The following is a 17,705-nucleotide window of genomic DNA, read 5'->3' as shown; positions in this document are numbered from 1 at the left end:
GCGTGCAGGGGACTATGGTACTGAGCAGTATCAAGGATTGCTGGAAGGCCAGTAAACATGTGCCCAGTGTTCTCTGAAATCTGAGGAGTCCCGCAGGGCTTGGCAGGACTTCTAGAGACTAGAGTTATCAAAGGCTTGTGCACCAAAGCTGAAGAAGTAGCTCCTCCCTCCCTTGCGGGCCTGAGGCTGAGGTGCACTGCCAGGCCTTCCTGCTGCTACTGCTGCTGCTGCAGCTACCACTACCACCCAGGCTTGCCCTGAGGATGCCCCGGAATCTAGCTCAGGGTTCCAATCTGGTTTCTTCTAGCTGAGGATACCCTCACATCGGCCTGCAGTCCCTGGGAAGAAGCAGCACCCATGCTGCCTGTAAAACCTACATCCTAGCTTTCTGGTGGTGGGTGTTTCTTCCCTTAAACCCCTGATCTGGTGGACAGTCAGGCATGACCATACCTGAGGCCAGCCCTTTCCTCACCAGTGGAGAGTTGGGACACTGACTAGAGCCCTGAAACTGACTTTTGGGAAGAAGGCCTCCTGATTCAGCGCTCACCTTGTCAATGACCTTGCGCAGACCTGAGGGCCAAAGGACCCCTCTGCTCCTTGAAGTCTGAGTCCCACAGGCCAGATATGCCAAGGGCAACAGCTGGCCCAGGTTGTGTGGCAAGGAGAAAGTCAAGGGTGCAAATGGGTGGAAATTAGTGGTATGGTACACAGCTGGGGAGGACCTTCCTCAATTCAGACCTCAGCCAGTCCGGTTGCCAGGCTTTCGGGATCCAAAGGAGTGATGGAGTTGGGTGAGGGAGAACTGGCTTTCTGGCAAGGCCCATTTGCCCCCAGGCTCATTGGACCAACAAGGCTAGGCTCCATTAGGGAGTGTCCAGAAGAAAGCCAAGAAAAGGTAGGAGGGGTCCCTGCCTGCTTGGAAATTAATTCCACCCGCTAAAGGAGGGTTTTTCTTCTTTTTGTAATCTACACTTAAGATCCACTTCGAACTGAAAATTCCTGATGTGCAGAACTGAGCTGTGCCAGGGGTCAGCAGGGGTCGGAGGTGGGGTTTGAGCTGGAAAGGGAGGATCTTGGCATGGGGCAGGGCTTATCCAGGAGACAGGACTTTGGAGGACTCAGGGTTCAGAGAGTCTGGGTTCCAGGAGACCAGAAAGACTAAGGGCTTAGGCAGCCCTGGACCACTTTAGAAAGAGTCCCAGAGAAGACTCTCTCTCTCTCTCTCTCTCTCTCTCTCTCTCTCTCTCTCTCTCTCTCTCTCTCTTTCTCTCTCTCTCTCTCTCTCGCGGAATTCAAAGAAGAAGGTGGGAAACAAGGCTCTTGTGCACAGATTAGGTAACTTGAAAGTAGGGTGAGGAGGACCTACTGAGAACACCCCACACACATGGTGAGGTAGGGGTTGTGAGGGAGGGAGGACTGGACTGTTGAGGGTCTTCCATGGTAAAGAGATCCCATTGGGACTTATCTAGATCTGGATATTCAGTTTGGGACAAGTGTTCAAGTGATTGAGAATTAGGGGAGAGAGATGGAACTAAGCCGTGGAGGACAGTATTGCCTAGGGCAAGTAATGTGCAGGGACAGAATACGGTCAGGGGACTGGGGCCCAGGATGGGGGGGTGGAAGGGCTTATTCCAAGGAGACCGGTGTAGGGGGTCTCAGAGGGACCAGGGTTCAGGGCATTGGAGTAGCACACCTGGCCTTGAGGCCAGAGGGGAGCTTGGCTGTGCAGGGACAGGCCAGCCTGTTACAGGTCAGATTCTTCAAGCCGGATTTATGATGAACAGGATTAGCACAAATGAACCAGGCTTTGGTGGGGTCAGACTTGGGAGAAGGGAACTCTAATCCAACAGGGCTCGGCTGGTGGGTGGGGATTGAAGATTGTTGGTGAAGGGCCTGGACTTGGCTCAGGAGGAAAAACCCTGGACATTGACCTTGGGGACTTGAGAGACAGGATTGAACAAAGATGAATACTTAATTGGGATTTGGTGTGTTGCATCCCGTTTGGGTAGGAACTGTGATCTGCAGTCTGGAGGCTTCAAGGGACCCAGAGACTCCAAAAGGAAGCCTGATTAGGGATGGAGGCTGGGTCAGCTCAGACAGGGACTTAGTAGTAAGGAAGGAGCCTATCTGTGCAGGATCAAGGTAGAGGTGGGTGGGAGCTTGGGAAGCAGATATCAGGACAGACCCCATGAAGAAAGGGCAAGGACTAATGGGGACCGAGGGTGGCAGATAGGACTCAACAGGGCAAGAGGAAGAGGTTCAAGGTAAAGGGTTCTGAAGGCACAGGTCTTGGAACTAGCAAGGCTCAGTGTGAGAAGGGATATAGGGAGAAGGGATCAGCCCTGGGAACAAGGTGGAGTGCTCAGCAGACAGACTTGCGCGGGACCTGAGGACCCGCGAGAGAATGTGAGGACAGGTGGGTTGGAGTGGCGGCTCCATGGTCAGCGGATATGGGAGTCATGCAGCTCTTGGTTTACATGGGTCCCAGCTTCGCCCAGCTAGCGACTCCCTGGGGTCCTGGCTTCCGTGCTCGCGGGCCCTCTCCCTCCCTTTGGAGGAGGCGGAGGTGTCTGCGACGCTGTGAGTCAGGCTCTGGCTGCAGCCGTGGCCGGCCTGGCGCTGCGGAGCGCGCACGGGCAGCGGGGGAGGCAGCGGCGCCAGCCCCGTTCGCTCCCCGCCCCCAAGGTTGGGCCGCTGGGAAGCGATCAGCGGACAGACAACGGCCCGGGACGGCGGAAGGACGAGCTCTCCAAGGCGTCTGGCCCACTCACCGCCGCGTCGCCAATAGGTGAGCGGTCCTGGTGGATGCTGCAATCGGGGTCAAACCAGGAGCCACCCAGCCCGGCCGTTGTTCCCTGATATCTCTTCACCGGTGCCAGGTGCGCCCTGTGGCGCAGGTCTCCGGCGCCAAGCTGTCTCTTGGAAGTGTCCATTCCACTGAGTGTCATTGTGGGTCTGTTGGTGGCACGGGGGCAGGGGGAAGTGAGTGGTTCTTTGTGACCGTGTGCGCTCTTAGGGTACTCGGTGCCACTTTCTGCCGGGCTTGAGGGGGGGGCAATGTGAGCGAGTTTGGAGCCCCGCACCTGCGCGTATCTTCCGGAGATGTGTCTGAGCCTGTGGGGCGGTGCGTGTAGTGCTGCGCTTCTTGGTGGGCAGTTGTTTACCTGGCACGTCTGGGCGCGCGGGTGTGCTGGGACTGGAGAGCCGATAATGTTTGCGGTTCATCTTGGTGTGTATGTGCTTCAGTGAGAGCTGTTCATTCTGCCAGTCGGTGACTAGAGCAGTGTCACTGTAGGTCTGAATGCCCTGAGTGCGTGGGGATGCAGGGGCGCTCTGCTTATTCGCAACAGGGTGTCAGTCAGGGTGCTGAGGGGGTGCTGTTGTATGTGTCAGTGGGTGCAGATGGCAAAGCGATGAAAAGCCCCGATATGCTTGCCAAGTCTACTGCGAATGGCTTTGGTATTGGCCGTGGCCGGCTGGGTGGGGGAGGCAGGTGGCAGGCAGGCTGGCAGCTGGCAAGCTCGCAGGGATTTCCATCTCCTGAAGGCCATTTATAGGGCTGCAGGGGAGATGCTGTAAGGCTCCCGGGTGGGTGCTACTGGGCTCTCAGGACCCAGTTCCTCTTCACTCTGTCCCTTCCTCCAGGCCCAGGGCCCCAGCCAGTGCCCAGCCCTGCTGGGAGCCCCGGCCAGCACCACGGACGGCACCCAGGAAGCCCGAGTCCCCCTGGACGGGGCCTTCTGGATTCCCAGGCCACCAGCAGGTTCACCCAAGGGCTGCTTCACCTGCGTGTCCAAGCCTCCTGCCCTGCAGGGTGCAGCGGGCCCAGCCCCTGAGCCCTCGGCCTCGCCCCCCATGGCACCCACTCTGTTCCCCATGGAATCTAAAAGCAGCAAGACTGACAGCGTCCGGGCATCAGGTGTCCCCCAGGCCTGCAAGCACTTAGCTGAGAAGAAGACCATGACGAACCCTACGACAGTCATCGAGGTCTACCCCGACACCACGGAGGTGAACGACTACTATCTGTGGTCCATCTTCAACTTCGTCTACCTCAACTTCTGCTGCCTGGGCTTCATTGCTCTGGCCTACTCCCTCAAAGTGAGCCTGGGTGGGGGAGGGAGCAGGGTTAACGGGGCTAGCAGGATGCAGTGTCGCTTAGTGAAGCCCGGGGCAGAGCATGCAAGCACAGCCGGGAGATCTGTTATGAGTTCAGAGAGGTAAGGCTGTTTGTTGGCCAGGTCTGGACAGCAAAGAGCCACTTCCCTTTCTGAGGGAAACTTGATCCAGCTTGGGGAGTGGGGTAGGGCTGTCGGCTCTGTACAGCTAGCTTAGTTAAATTGTTGGGGGCAGGCCTTCAGAGCTCGAGGTCCTGTCCTCTGGTCAGGAGACATGGGAGTCAACATAGCCAGTAGTCACACCTATGTAAATGGGATGCAGTCTGCATGGAGCCAAGGGACTTGAAATCCCGTGGCTGTGGGAAGCAGAGGGGTGGTCTCAGAGCCCTTGCAGACCCTCTGATGTCAGTCCCTCCCCAGGGGGATCTGTGGCCAGGATTTGTGGCGGAAGACTAAAACCTGACCTGGGGGGGGGGGAAAGTTGGGAAACTCATCCTATCCCCAGCCACTCTGTACCCACAGTGGCTACAACTTCCAGGACCAACTCCCCTTTGCACTGGGAGTCGGTGGCTGGGAAAGGAACAGCGTGGCAAGCCTGTGGGACCCTTCAGCCACTCCTACCCCCTACCCCTTCCTATGGCAAAGTGGGGCTGGGAGAAGCTGTGATAGATGTGTCCCAGGCAAGGACTGAGCATCCTTGGACTGTGGGAGCCCCACCAGCAGGGTACGGGGATGGTGCCGGGGTGCCCTCCTCCCATCCTGCGTCTCCGGAAAGAAGGGCTTGGCTCACAATTACACAGATCATCACTTCCTGAGCCCAGACTTGAATGGCTCAAGCCAGATGCAGCCCAGAGATTGCAGCTGCCCAGCAAGGAGGGGTGCCAGGGGCTGGCAAAGTAGCAGGGTGCTGCAGGGAGTAAAAAGTGAAGGCAAGACTGACCCAAGAGGAAGGATACCCAGGCAGCTCAACCCACAATTCATCTGCAAACATGAACCCCGCCTTGCCTTGCATCACATGGCTGGCCACCAGGTTCTCCCCTCCTCTGCCTGACTCATACCCAGCATATCACGTTATCTTCATGCCTTCATCTCCAGGCCTGGGTTTCTCACCTCAACTGGTACCACATGGGAGTTGTGTACATAAGTGGCCATGTCTGTGAGAACATGTGATAGCACGTGTGTGCACATGTACTCACATGTGTGTACGTTACCATGGGTGTGGAGAACATGAGTGGGTGCATTTGAGTGTGTTACATGCATGGATGGCTATGTTTATATGGATGTGAGTGTGGACACTTGAGCATACGTCTGAGCATTATTGTATGCATGTAATCATGCGCATGCACATATGCATGCGTGTGGGCAAATGTAACTGTGTGTAAGTGTACATGAACATATTTATAAATGTATGTCCAATTGCATGTGAGCAGTGCCAACATAATCACATGCCTACATCCATTTAGGTATATCATGAGTGGACACATGTTTGAGTATAATATGTATGCATGCAAATATTTGTAAGTCAATATGTGTTTGCATATAAGTACACCACAACTGTGTGTGTGCATGTGCGTGTACATGCTTGTGCTGAGAGGCAAGATGAGAAGGGGACCTACGGACTTGGGATGTCCTAAGGCCAGCTCAGCTCTGTTCTCTGGGGCAGTGCCAGGCAGAGAGCACCATTGCCAGGCTGTTAGTGGAACACAGCCTTCTCTGGTGCCCTCTGTCCCTACACTGTCTACAGCCTGAGGATTTGGGCATGGCTGCCCAGGCTCTGGTCCGGGAGCTTTCCCCTCCTCCCCTGGCTCAGGCTGTGTCCGGCTGGCTGGGCAGGTAGCCCATCTGGTGTGGGTTGTAGGTAGGTCAGGCATTTCTGGATGGTTATGGGTTTGTATTGGGCTGTGAGGTGGACACTTTGGAGAAGAGAAAAGGCTTACTCTCTCTCCTCTGCTTTGCTCCCTGAGGTCTTCCAAGGGAACAGTGGACAGGCCTTGGGTCCTTTTGGAGGGATGTTCAGGGTCAGCATAGGCCAGGCTAACTCTGACCGGATGCCTGAAAATCAGTTCACCTGTGTATGTAGCTTCAGCCTCCTGACCAGCTGCACCTGCCACTCATGCAGCCCAATGCAAGCATGTCCAAGGACAGCAGGTGGACCAGGGGTCAGGAGGACTTGGCAGGTTTTCTGGCTGCCTTGGCTTGCCGAGCCCTTCATCTCATCTGCTCACAACACCGTTCAAGTGGTCACGTGATCAGGCGGGGCTGGCAGGCTGGTGTGAGATGATGGCATTCTTGCCTGCCCTGAATGTCCGTCTCCCATTAGGCCCCCATCCATTCCTCCCACCACACGGGTCAGGTCAGAGCCATGCAGCCCTGCTCTCTGTCTCGGGAAGATTCAGTAAACCCACTCTCCACACACTGTCTCATAACCACACAGCCCCACTGTTAGCTGGACGGTGCCCAGCATCCAGTTTTGGTGTCCAAGTCCCCTCATGGTTCCTCATCACCCACTTTCTGGGGAAATACTGAGTTTTGTGCACACATTGGTGCACAGATTCTCCTGTGTTTCTCCTGCAGAGCTTCTATGGCCTTTTTTTTCCTGGTCACATCTGCTTGTCCAACCCTCAGGACCACCCTTCAGTGTCCAAAGCATGGTGACCATCATGGGGGAGGCCTAAGGATATTATTTGTCTGGATAGAAGATGCCACCAGAGGGGATATATAGCCTACTTGTCTTGGAAAAGGGAAACATCAGAGCGAGCTTGGGGCCAAGTAGGGGTCAGAGTAAGGGCTTCTGGGAGGAGGCAGGATTTTCTATGGCCATTAAGGGGTGGGTGAGAGGAAAGTTTTACCTGAAGAAAGGAACAGACACTAAGCGGGGGCATCCTCTGTGGGGAGCAGAAGTGTGAAGGACAGGAGCGGGAGTACAGTGCAGCCAGCATGCGGCAGATGTTTGATCTGAGCTCCGGAGGCTTGGGGACTTCCTGTGACAGGAAAGCCTGAAATGCTAGGTTAGGAGGGGAGATTCTGGTTGGGTTTTGTACGTATGTATCTGTCCATCTCGCCCTTCTGAGTATCAGTGTTATCAGCCCATCCATTCACCTACCCATCCCACCCACCCACCCACTACCCATCTACCCACCCACACCTAATCATTCATCCACTCATCTTCTTATCCATCCATCTATTCATGCACCCATCCATCCACTAAATCAGCCGGCCATCCTCCCACTTATCCATTCCAGATATCCACCTATCCACGCCACACCTGTCCACTTATACATTCACCTGCCTGTGTACCATCCGTCTATCCACATCACACGCATTCACATCTGGTTATTCATTCTCCGGTTCCCAACCATCTGCTCACGCACTCACCCATCCACCTACCACCCAGCCAGCACTCACCTGTCCATTCGCCCATTCAACCCATCCACTCACCTACCCCGCCATTCATCCGCCTACCCTTCTACCCATCCACACACTCGTCCGTCAACCCATCCACTGACCCACCCACCATCCATCTGTCCACACTACACCCCTCGTCCTACACATCATCTCCGCATCTACCCCACCTACCCCCCCACTGTTCTCCCACTCACTGCTCCACACGTTCACAGCCCACCCCTCCACCTTTCCATCTCTCCGCCATCCGCCCATCCATGTATGCGGTCACCTCTGTTAGTCAGTAGAGGACATTTCAGGCAACGGCAGGTCACATGCACAAGACTTCCTCTCCCGCTAGTGTCATCGCTGATTTGCACATAAACTCGGTGATGTCAGCAGACGATGAGGCCATCTGGAGTTTCTCAGATACCCCTCATTAAGCGACGCATGGCTGTGCCAATCCGTTCTCCAGACTGTTCACGACATCCAGACAGCATCAGCCTCCCACCCACCTGTTGGCACAATCATCTGTCCTTCTGACTGCCCTCCACCATCGCACTCCATCCCTACCAACCTGAGCACGGATTCGCTAAACTTTCTCTGATGTCATTTTCCCGTAGCACTCACCAGCCCGACCTCCCATCTGCGCATGCTTTGCACATCCTCCCGCCCGTCCATCTCTCCACTCCAAGTAGCCATGCATATGTGTTTCTCACTCACCTTCCTCATTTGCATTCTTCCCTGCTCAGTTTATACATCCTTCTATCATTTTTCTTCTATTTTCTACCCACATATCCATGTATCCATTTTCTCTTCTCTTTTGTAGTTCCCCTTCAAGTTCACAGGCTGAACTCCCCCACCTACCCACCCACCCATTCGTTCTCTTCTCATTCCAACCTTCATAACCTCTGTCCCCCCCCCCGTGTAGAATTTCACCCTGGCACCCATCTATCAACATCCAAATCTCTCAGCCTCAAGCATTTGTCCTGTCTCCAGCTTTATGTCCTCCCACACATTTACTATCCTATTTCTTCTTCACTCTCTCCTAGCCCCAATCTCTTCCCTATCTGTCTGTCCTGTCCAATAGCTTACTGATCCATATGTGGCTGTGGACACACTTGTGCACTGATCCCTATGTGACTGTGAACACACATGTGCTCTGATCCATACGTGGCTGTGGACACACTTGTGCACTGATCCATATGTGACTGTGAACACACGTGTACTCTGAACCATATGTGGCTGTGGACACGCTTATGCACTGATCCGTATGTGACTGTGAACTCACGTGTGCACTGATCCAGACGTGGCTGTGGACACACATGCACACTCTCACTTGCCTAGCTGCACACTCATATTTCAGCCATGTGCACACTTGCCTCCCCTCCCCCCCCCGTACTCCTTCATTGTTCTGCCCTCTCTTAGTTTTAGACACTGACACACCCTAGATGTGTCAGATACGGTGATGCACACCTGAAATCCTAGCATTTGGGAGTCAGAGGCAGGAGGATTTAGAGTGCAGGGCCAGCATCTGTTACATTAAGACCCTCTCTTTAAAAAGGGAGAAAAAAGAAAGGAAGGAAGAAAAGGGGAAAGAAGAAAGAAAATACCCACAGCATCAGCACAAGCCCTACTAATAGCTCACCCAACAATCTCCTGGCTCATCTCCCCGCTTTCCTTTCCCATGTTTTATCTTTCATCCATGTCCTGCCCGTGTGTTCTTCCACCCTTCCTCCTCCCACTGTCACTCTGTCATGCCACACAGGCCGTCTGCCTCTTCTACCCTCTGGTCACCCACACACCTACCATGCACTTTCCTCTTCCTCTTGTCTCTTCCTCACCCTCTTCGGTCCATGAACTTGCCCTGTGTCCCATGCTCATCCATTCTCTTCACTCCTGTGTCTGTGTCAAGTGTGTGCATACTCATGTTCACATATGGGGTGTGTGCATGTTTGTATGTGTGCCAGTGCACACGTGTGTAAGCAAGCATGCATGTGGAGGTCAGAAGTCGGCCTCAAGTGTCATTCCTCAGGATCCATTCACTTTTATAAAAAAATGACTCACTTTTGTGTGTGCATGAAGACACACTCGTGTGTATTGTCTGGAGGTCAGAGGACAACCTGCAGTTTACTCTCTCCTTCTACTATGCGGATCCCAGGGATCAGACTCATATTGTTCAGCTTGATAGCAGGTATCTTGATCCATGGGCCGTCTTCTCAGACCCCCACTTTGTCTTCTGGGACAAGGTCTCTCTCTGAGACTAGGGGTTCACCAGTTAAATGGATAGCCATAAAACTGCCTGTCTTTGCTTCCCCAGTGCTGACTTATAGGCAAGAGCTGCTATGTCTGAAATTTGAAAAATGTATTTGTAGATTTATTGACTTTGTTTTATGTGCATGTATATTTTGCCCGTATGTATGTATATGTGCCACATGCATACCTGGTGCCCAAGGAGGTCAGAAGAGGCTGTCAGATGCTCTGGAACTAGAGTTACAGATGGTTGTGAACCACCCTGTAGCTGCTGGCAGCGGAGCCTGGGTCCTCTCTGTAAGAGCAACAAGCACTCTGAGTCATTTCTCCAGCCACCCTGGCTTTTTGTTTTTGATGTTAAACACAGATTCCTTGGATCGAATGCAGGTTTTCTTGCTTGCTTGGCAAACAGTTTACAGGAATTTAGCCATCTCCCCAGCCCCCCATCTTTCTTCACCTTGAAGCTTATGTCTACCTTCCTCTTTCTCATCTACTCTTTTGCCCTCTCCTATGATGTCATCATCATGGCCACTCATTAAACTATCTCGTCCACCACGTAGCCACGGGTTCATCGGAACGCATCCTCCCACTACCCTGCTCACTTCTCATGCAGTGAATAACTGCCCAGTGTATGAGGAGTGACCATCCACCCTGCCCCTGACCATAGGAGACTTCCCTCTGGCAGGGAACTCAGACCATCATAAAATGTACTTATAAAACATCTGTGAAGACTAAGGGGAGTGGCTGAGATTGGCATTTCATAAAGATAAAGATGGACTCTGACAGAAGTCTGTGCTGGTGTATTGAGCCCAAGGTGGTCCAGAGGAAGTGTATCCCAGGATGGGGAGCAGGCCTTGCAGAAGGCCAGGGACAAAGTTCCATAGCCTGTATGGTTGAAACAGGAGAGGGACCAGACATGCCGAGTCACAGCCTTGTTTTCCATGGTGAGGGTTTTGTCATCTACTGTGAGTGGGTCCATGTGAGGAACCTTCCATGTGGTGACAGACTAAGGATGCAGACAGACAGGGCTGGGAGCCCAGATGGGAGGAGCTTCCTAGTGATACGGAGCTGCCCAGGGAGGTGGGTGTGGAAGGCTGTTGCCTGGCCATTCCTTTAGTATTTGGTATTTATTTATTTAGTATTTAGTATTCACACATGGGATTGGATCCACAGACACCCAAGTTCGTGGATGCCCAAGTCCTTATCTAAAACAGTCCAGCATTTGCTTGGATCCCACACCCTCAGATGATCTCAACCCAGGGCTCTATGCATGCTAAAGCTCTCCCCCAGCTGAGCTACATTCCCGGCCCCTCTCTGTCTACTTTCCTGTACTTCCTTCCCATCTCAACTGGTCCATTCTTCTAGTCAAGTGAGGCCTACTCCTTTCGGCCCCATCTATTCTAAATACTCACCCCCACTCTACCCGAATGTTTCAGGAACACTCTAAAATCCCTGTCCATGCACCCTCTAGCCTCTCCCTTTTCTCCTCTCACTCACGTATCGGCTGACTACCCACCATGCCACTTCCCTTGCTCATCCTTCCTGCCACACACCCCCAATCTAAGTCACCTGCTTCTGTCTGCATGTGTGAAGTGACTTCCCCATAGTTCTGCTGACCTTCCAGAACTTCACAAGGCCTCAGCATGGCCAGGCTCCAGTGAGGTCTGCACTCTTCCGGGGTTGTAAGCTCTTCACATCTCTCACACATGGAAGGGTAAAGGTCATGTGGGGCCTTTGCTATGTAAGGGCTGCCCCACTCTCAAGGGCCCCACCCCCTGCCATCGCTGGGGACCAGGACCTGCACTGTATACGCTGGTGGAGTGCATACCCAGAGCTCAGCACTTCCTGACCATTTGGTCCCCATCAGCCACCGTTTCCTTTCCATTCCTTCAGCACTGGAGGATGAGCTGGCACCCACTGGTCTGCCCACCCAGGGCCTGCCCTTTCTCCCTTCCCTTAATGGATTTATCTCTCAGACCATGAACGTTCATGGTCCTGCTCATCTGCCCTTCTCGTCTAACGCTCTTATCGTCTTTCCCTGCTTGCTCTGGTGGACTCACCCGCCAGTCTCTCCAGTCTCCTCTACCACAGCAAATGTCGTCTGTCACCTCTCAGGCCCACGGAGCACTGCCTGTCTTTCCTGCTTGGGTTGCTTCTCCAGTGTTCTGTTCCTGCCCTACTCACATCCCCTGCTCCTCTTAGCTTTCCTGTTGCTTCTCTGTCCAGTATCCCAAGTCTTCTTACTGCTCCCATTTGGTTTCCTGGTCTTTGAATTTGGGTTCTTCATCTTTGTGGAGCCAGCTCCCCCAGGGCCCGACGTGGTGTCTTTCACGTGTTCATCTCTGCCCTCCACCTCCTCCTTGAACGCCGGACTCAGCAGCGCTGCTGTCCCGCTGTCCAGCCGTAAGCCTGGTGCCGGGATCTGCACTGCCGAGCTCCCTAGCCGCCCAGTTTTCCTTCTGCAGCTTGACTTTTGTTTATCCTCAGGCCACCTCATCTCAAGCCCCATCCATCACCATCCACCACGCTGAACTCGGCATTGTCAGTGCCGCCCTCAACACAGGTCCGGAGCCCATCTGTCAGCCCACTCTCACGGCCACAGCTCTTGTCCGTGGTAAAGACCCATGTCCTCCAGGCCAGACTCTGCCTCGTCCCTGCCTGACCTGAATCCTCAGCCAAAGTCTCCGTTAGGGTCTGTCTGGCTTTCCCTTTCTTCTGGCTCTATGTCGCTCTGAAAAGCCTTCACAGAGCCCCGCCATCTTCTCGATGGCTTCCTTTGATCCCCCCAACTGTACTGTGCTCTGACCTCCATCAGCAGCTCCCTGCTGACCTTAGCCACCCCCTCCTGGGTCTCTGCTCCCCCGACCTGGTGTGCTTCCCCCCATGAGACCAAACCCGTCACTGACTTGGTGACAAACATCCACTCAATGAAGAGTCTCTGGGCTATTTGCTGAGGCTGGATCTCCCAGGACACCTTTGACCCTTAGCATCGTCAGATCTCTCTCTAGCCCCCGTATCCCATGGATACCTGCTCTGCTTGCCCCATGCCTTGTGACTCTTCACTGGTCTGTGAACCACGAGGACAGAGGCTTTTCTTTGTTCCGTGCTGCATACCAGGGCACAGCTGGGCTATGCACGGCTGCCGTTACACATCCAGGATGCCAGAGCAAGGGCGAAGTAAAGTCTGACTGACTGACTGGCTGTTTGGTTGATGAATTTGAGAGTCTGTACCTATCTTCCATTCATTAGTCAATGGTATATTCTTTTAACTTCCTCTCTCTTTCTCCTCACCCATTCCACATGTAATCCTAAATCTGTTTATCTACCCATCCCACACATCCAGCAGACATATCAGAAATTCATCCCAAAGATACAAAATGCACCACTATACCCCATCTGACACACCTTCAAAAACCTATCTGCCCCCCTGCCCCACCCATCAGCACGCTTCTATCTAGGCGTCCATCCTAACTACATAAATGTGTTACTATTTCCCATGTATCTCTCCGATCATTCGATGCACCCTACACAAGCAACATACCTCCTGTCTCCTCACACCACCTGCTCTGCTCATCCGGGACACATGTATTCATACACTCGCCTGTCTACCCCCCACAACAAACATCCACTCATATCTCTCTGCTGTTTCCATCTGACCTAGGTCCCTCTGTGTACCTCCCTCCCTCACCCAGCATATGGCCAAATTCACCTACTGTCTCTCCTGTCCATTGAACGCACATCAAAACACCAGTGGCCCCACTTGCCTAAGCTACTTGGAGTGTGTGTGTGTGTGTGTGTGTGTGTGCATGTATGTGTGCATGTGTGTGTGAGAGAGTTTATTTACCTGTTCCCCCCACACTGTTCACTTGATATTCGCTTCTGTATTTATAGCTACCTTCTAGCCTCCAGAACTGTCAAAGAATAAATATCTATTTTCTTAAAAAAAATAAGATGCAAAAGAACAAGGGTGAGCTGAGGCTGTCCTGCACACTCTCTGCTACTCAGCATTGTTCTAGAATCCTCTTTGTCTTCCTCATAGGAGCCTATGGGCAAGATGCTGAGCCAGGAGCATGAGACTAATCACGGCCTTTCCCAACAGTGTGCGGTGGACACTGCACAGCCTTCACCCCACAGACAAGCATTAGGAGAAGCCACAGGGCCCATTAACTCTGTGCGGTGACCAGTGGACACCTGCAGAGTTTCTCTATCACAGCTGCAGCCGGGAGGAGGGTCTGACAAGAGGAAGTAGAACAGCTGGTTTGTTAAAGAGAACACCTGGCTAATGACAGCAGCAGGGTAGTTGAACTGGATATGGAATGTACTTGCTAGAGATTCAGTGTCTACAGCAAGCATCCATGAGGGAATGGGTTTGACATTACAGCTGCAAACCAAGTAGGCTAATACTAAATTCAAGGGAAGATAGAATTTAATTTTCTAGAGAAAATGATAAAACGTTATCAAAAACTTTACTCAAATTGCGCGAGCTAAGTAAATGGGGTCACACCTCATTCTCGGTGACAGAGATGCTGGTTCCCCCTCAAATCACCAGAGGGCAGGATCTCACTCCCACCCTTGCTCTCCTGACTCCTCATTCCTCTTCCCACGGCCTCTCCATCCAGTTCACATAGAGCACAACCCACCTTCTAAGTCACCCCTGCCCTTTGCTGGATCCCTTCCCCTCCTTTCTCTACCCCAGCCCAGGCCTTCCTCCTCTCTGCTCCCTCTGCCCGCTGTTGGGGACCCATCGCACACCTCCTCCTCTCCCTTGCTCCACCTTACCACTCATTCCTCCCCAGGACAGTCCCTCCTCCTAGCAGGCATCAGTTGTCCTCTGCCTGTCCATATCCAACCTCGTTCCCACCCACTCACCCTCCCTCCTGCCACGCTTCCTGACTCTGGCATCAGGCAGTCCCAATGTCTTTCTGTCCGGCTTCCTTCCTTCAACCAAACCCAGTCCTCATCTCCTGCCATCATCTCCACCTCCATCTTCTCCTAGGCTCTGCTCTGAGCTTGCATCATGTTCAGCTGGCGCTCACTGGATTATGTCGTACACGGGGACTGTCCTAAGACATGTCTGCCATGACCAAGTAGCCTCTTAGGAATGGCCAGCTCTGCTCTCATTTCCCTACAATGTCTTATCTACTCAGCGTCCTAGCCAGTGTTCAGCTAGGCAGAACTGATCACGACACCCTGGACACACATGTCACCACATCTCACGCCCACTGTTGCTGGCGTCGCAGCCCTATTCACCGTGCATCCGCTATCTCCAGGGTCACCTTCCTCTTTCGTGTTAGATCACTTCAGATTCATTGAGCATTCGCACAAACTAAAACAGAAATTCCTGGGCATCCTCACAGGATACCTGTGCTCTTTGTTCCCCCTTTCCTTCTCTAACTAGACACTATTTACTTTACAAACCTTGAAAGATGAGTTTCTCATTGACTATGCTCCCCAAACCGAGGTGGGGGTGCTTGTAGGACGGAGGTCCCGAGACTACTCAACGCTCACACCCCTGCTCCCCACCACTCCAACCTCCCTCCTCTACTGTCGACCTCCCCTGATGACTTCTGTATCCTTCTGCTGCTAGTCTCCATACCCCTCCTCCCATCTCCATTCCCGTTCCTTTGGCTCCAGTTCCCCCTCCTCTGTTGTCCTCTCTCACCATCCCTCTGCTGGCTTCTGTCCTACCTCCTCTTCCGACTTCTGCCCATCTTCTTCTCCTCTGACGGCCACTGTCCTCTCTCCTCTCCTGACCTCATCCTCCTTCCTCTGCTGGCCTCTGTCCTGTCTCCTCTCCTGACTTCCGCATCTCTTCCTCCCCCTCTGATGACCATGGTCCCCTGTCCTCTATTGGTTTCCTCTTCCTGCTTTCTCTGACAGCTCCCTCTTTCCTTCCTCCTCCTGCACTGACCCCTGTCATTCTCTATTGACCTCCACCCACTGCTTCCTCTGACCTCTGCCTGTCTTCCTCCTCCTTCTGCCTCCAGGTTCGGGACAAGAAGCTCCTGAATGACCTGAATGGAGCCGTGGAAGATGCCAAGACAGCGCGGCTGTTTAACATCACCAGCTCTGCGCTGGCGGCCTCCTGCATCATCCTCATCTTCATTTTCCTGCGGTACCCCCTCACCGACTACTGAGCCCAGCAGGCAGTGGCCTTGGAGACACAGCACTGAGACTGATGGTCACTGAGATTCAGGATGCTGAGAGTGTGGGGCAGAATGGGCTTCTACCAAGGCCCAGAGCCATGCATGGCAGCAAGGCCGCCAGAAGTTGAGTGCCCAAAGGAGCAGCACACTCCTCCAAGCCACCCTATCTGCCTCCTGCCCTGCCCTGTTGTCACTGGATCTCTGGGCTCCCTCTGTTGCTGCCTGGTTGCCAGTGACTTCCCTCCCTGACCCATGCACCCTACCCAAGCTCTTGCATCCCTCAGACCTGACACCCAGCAAGAAGGGCTTATGTGGGAGCTCCCAGAAGGGGAGCTGCCAGCACCTGGGACTCCCTCACTCCTGACCCCAACTTCCTCCAAGCTGTGATCCCTACTCCAAGCTCTTGTATCTGTGAACTTTCATTAAAACGTGTGCCCAGCTCAGCTTTGTCTTCTGTCCGTGTTCCAAGCAGGCTCTAGGTGTCACCTGGAGGTTTGGGGACCTTTATCAGATGCTTCTTGCATTCCATGACCCCAGGGCCTTTACACGGTTAATTCTGCACAAGGCTTGCTCAGAAACCAAGTGGTCTTGGAGTGGCCAGGTGTGTAGGATGGTGAAATGAGGGGTGTTAGGGGGAGGGGTTCCACACAGGATGCACAGAGTTGGGAAGCCTGTAGGGAGTGGGAGAGATGATGTGGAGTACCCAGGGAAACATCCTACAGTGACGGTGAAACCCTGCCAGTCTCAGGGTACCCCACAGGGTGTTGCTCAGGTTCTCACCTACTTAGCCCCTGAAATGGGGAAAGAGACTCCCTGTGAACTGAAGGTCACTGTTCAAAGGTCAAGGCCAGTAACAGCATGTGCTGATCCTGGAAGTGGTGCTGCCCCAGAAGGGTGCTGCCCTGTGAGCTGGGGTGGGGGTAAGCTGAAAAATGGATGGTGGACAGAGTGGTCATAGCTCTTACCCTATGAGGGCCTGGTTGGTCTGAAAAAAAATAGTAGATACTGTGGGGCTCAGATAGGGGCCAGTGACATGCTTAGTGGTGGGGAGGCTCGGCTCCCTTATCTGATCAAACCCTCAGCCGTGTCAGAAGTGTTGGGACAAGACAGGCACAGACAGAGGTCGTCACCAGCAGTGGGCACAGAGTGTAGATGGGGGTCAGTGGGGGGGGCTGTGCACATGCAAAAGCTTGAACTTGTCCTAACCAGATAGCTGGAAGGTTAGACAAGACTGGACGAGAATGAGAGATGAAGAGGCCTGGGGTCACTGGGGGTTCAACACATCCTGAGTGACATGGCAAGAAAAATAAATAAATAAATGAATAAATAAAATTTAAAAAACCAGGCCAACCCCAAAGCAAAAAAAGGCTGGGGCATGGGTGGAATAAGAGGGAAAGGAGAACAGGAGCTGAGACCCCACCCCCCAGTGTTCTCTGCTCTCAGGTACACTGAGATGTGGATTAGCAGCCCACATTCCTCTGCCATAACCATGCCCTCCCACCCTTCAATTCCGAGCCAAGAGATACTCTGTGCTACATTGTTTCTCATCAGGCATTTGAGCAGAGACAAGAAAATCATTGCACTTTTGCAGAAGGACAAAGATAAGAAGAAAAGTGTATTTAAAGTGTGTGTGTGTGTGTCCGGGTCTTATTTTCAAAGCTGCAGGGGAGAGGTGACTGTTCATGAAAAATGATGGGCTATTCAGCACCTGCAGGAAATAGTGCATTTCTTGGGGCTCATCCTTAGGTAAGTTACTGGGCCATGGGGTTCCAAGAACACATTCTTTGGCAGGAGATGCCAGTTTTAAAGA

General features: G+C 53.2%; 1 protein-coding gene across 3 annotated transcripts; it reads left to right on the top strand.

Moving 5' to 3' along the window:
* The first annotated feature begins 1,123 nt into the window (after positions 1–1,123).
* Positions 1,124–16,338, top strand: Ifitm10 (interferon induced transmembrane protein 10). Of its 3 annotated transcripts, none has more exons than XM_050137821.1 (3): positions 1,124–2,788; positions 3,646–4,098; positions 15,737–16,338. In XM_050137821.1, the coding sequence occupies exons 2-3, from the start codon at positions 3,856–3,858 to the stop codon at positions 15,884–15,886; spliced, it is 393 nt and encodes a 130-aa protein (XP_049993778.1). In that variant the 5' UTR covers positions 1,124–2,788; positions 3,646–3,855; the 3' UTR covers positions 15,887–16,338. The 3 variants fall into 3 exon arrangements, with proteins under 3 accessions (XP_049993778.1, XP_049993779.1, XP_049993780.1); XM_050137822.1 differs by having other exon boundaries at positions 1,124–2,879; XM_050137823.1 differs by lacking the exon at positions 3,646–4,098 and having other exon boundaries at positions 15,737–15,881.
* Positions 16,339–17,705: the final 1,367 nt, after the last annotated feature.

Source organism: Alexandromys fortis, unplaced genomic scaffold, assembly GCF_014885135.2.
Source record: "Alexandromys fortis isolate MF-2015 unplaced genomic scaffold, M_Fortis_MF-2015_v1.1 scaffold_3, whole genome shotgun sequence".
Lineage (NCBI taxonomy): Eukaryota > Metazoa > Chordata > Mammalia > Rodentia > Cricetidae > Alexandromys > Alexandromys fortis.
This window is presented reverse-complemented; position numbering and strand designations above follow the sequence as displayed.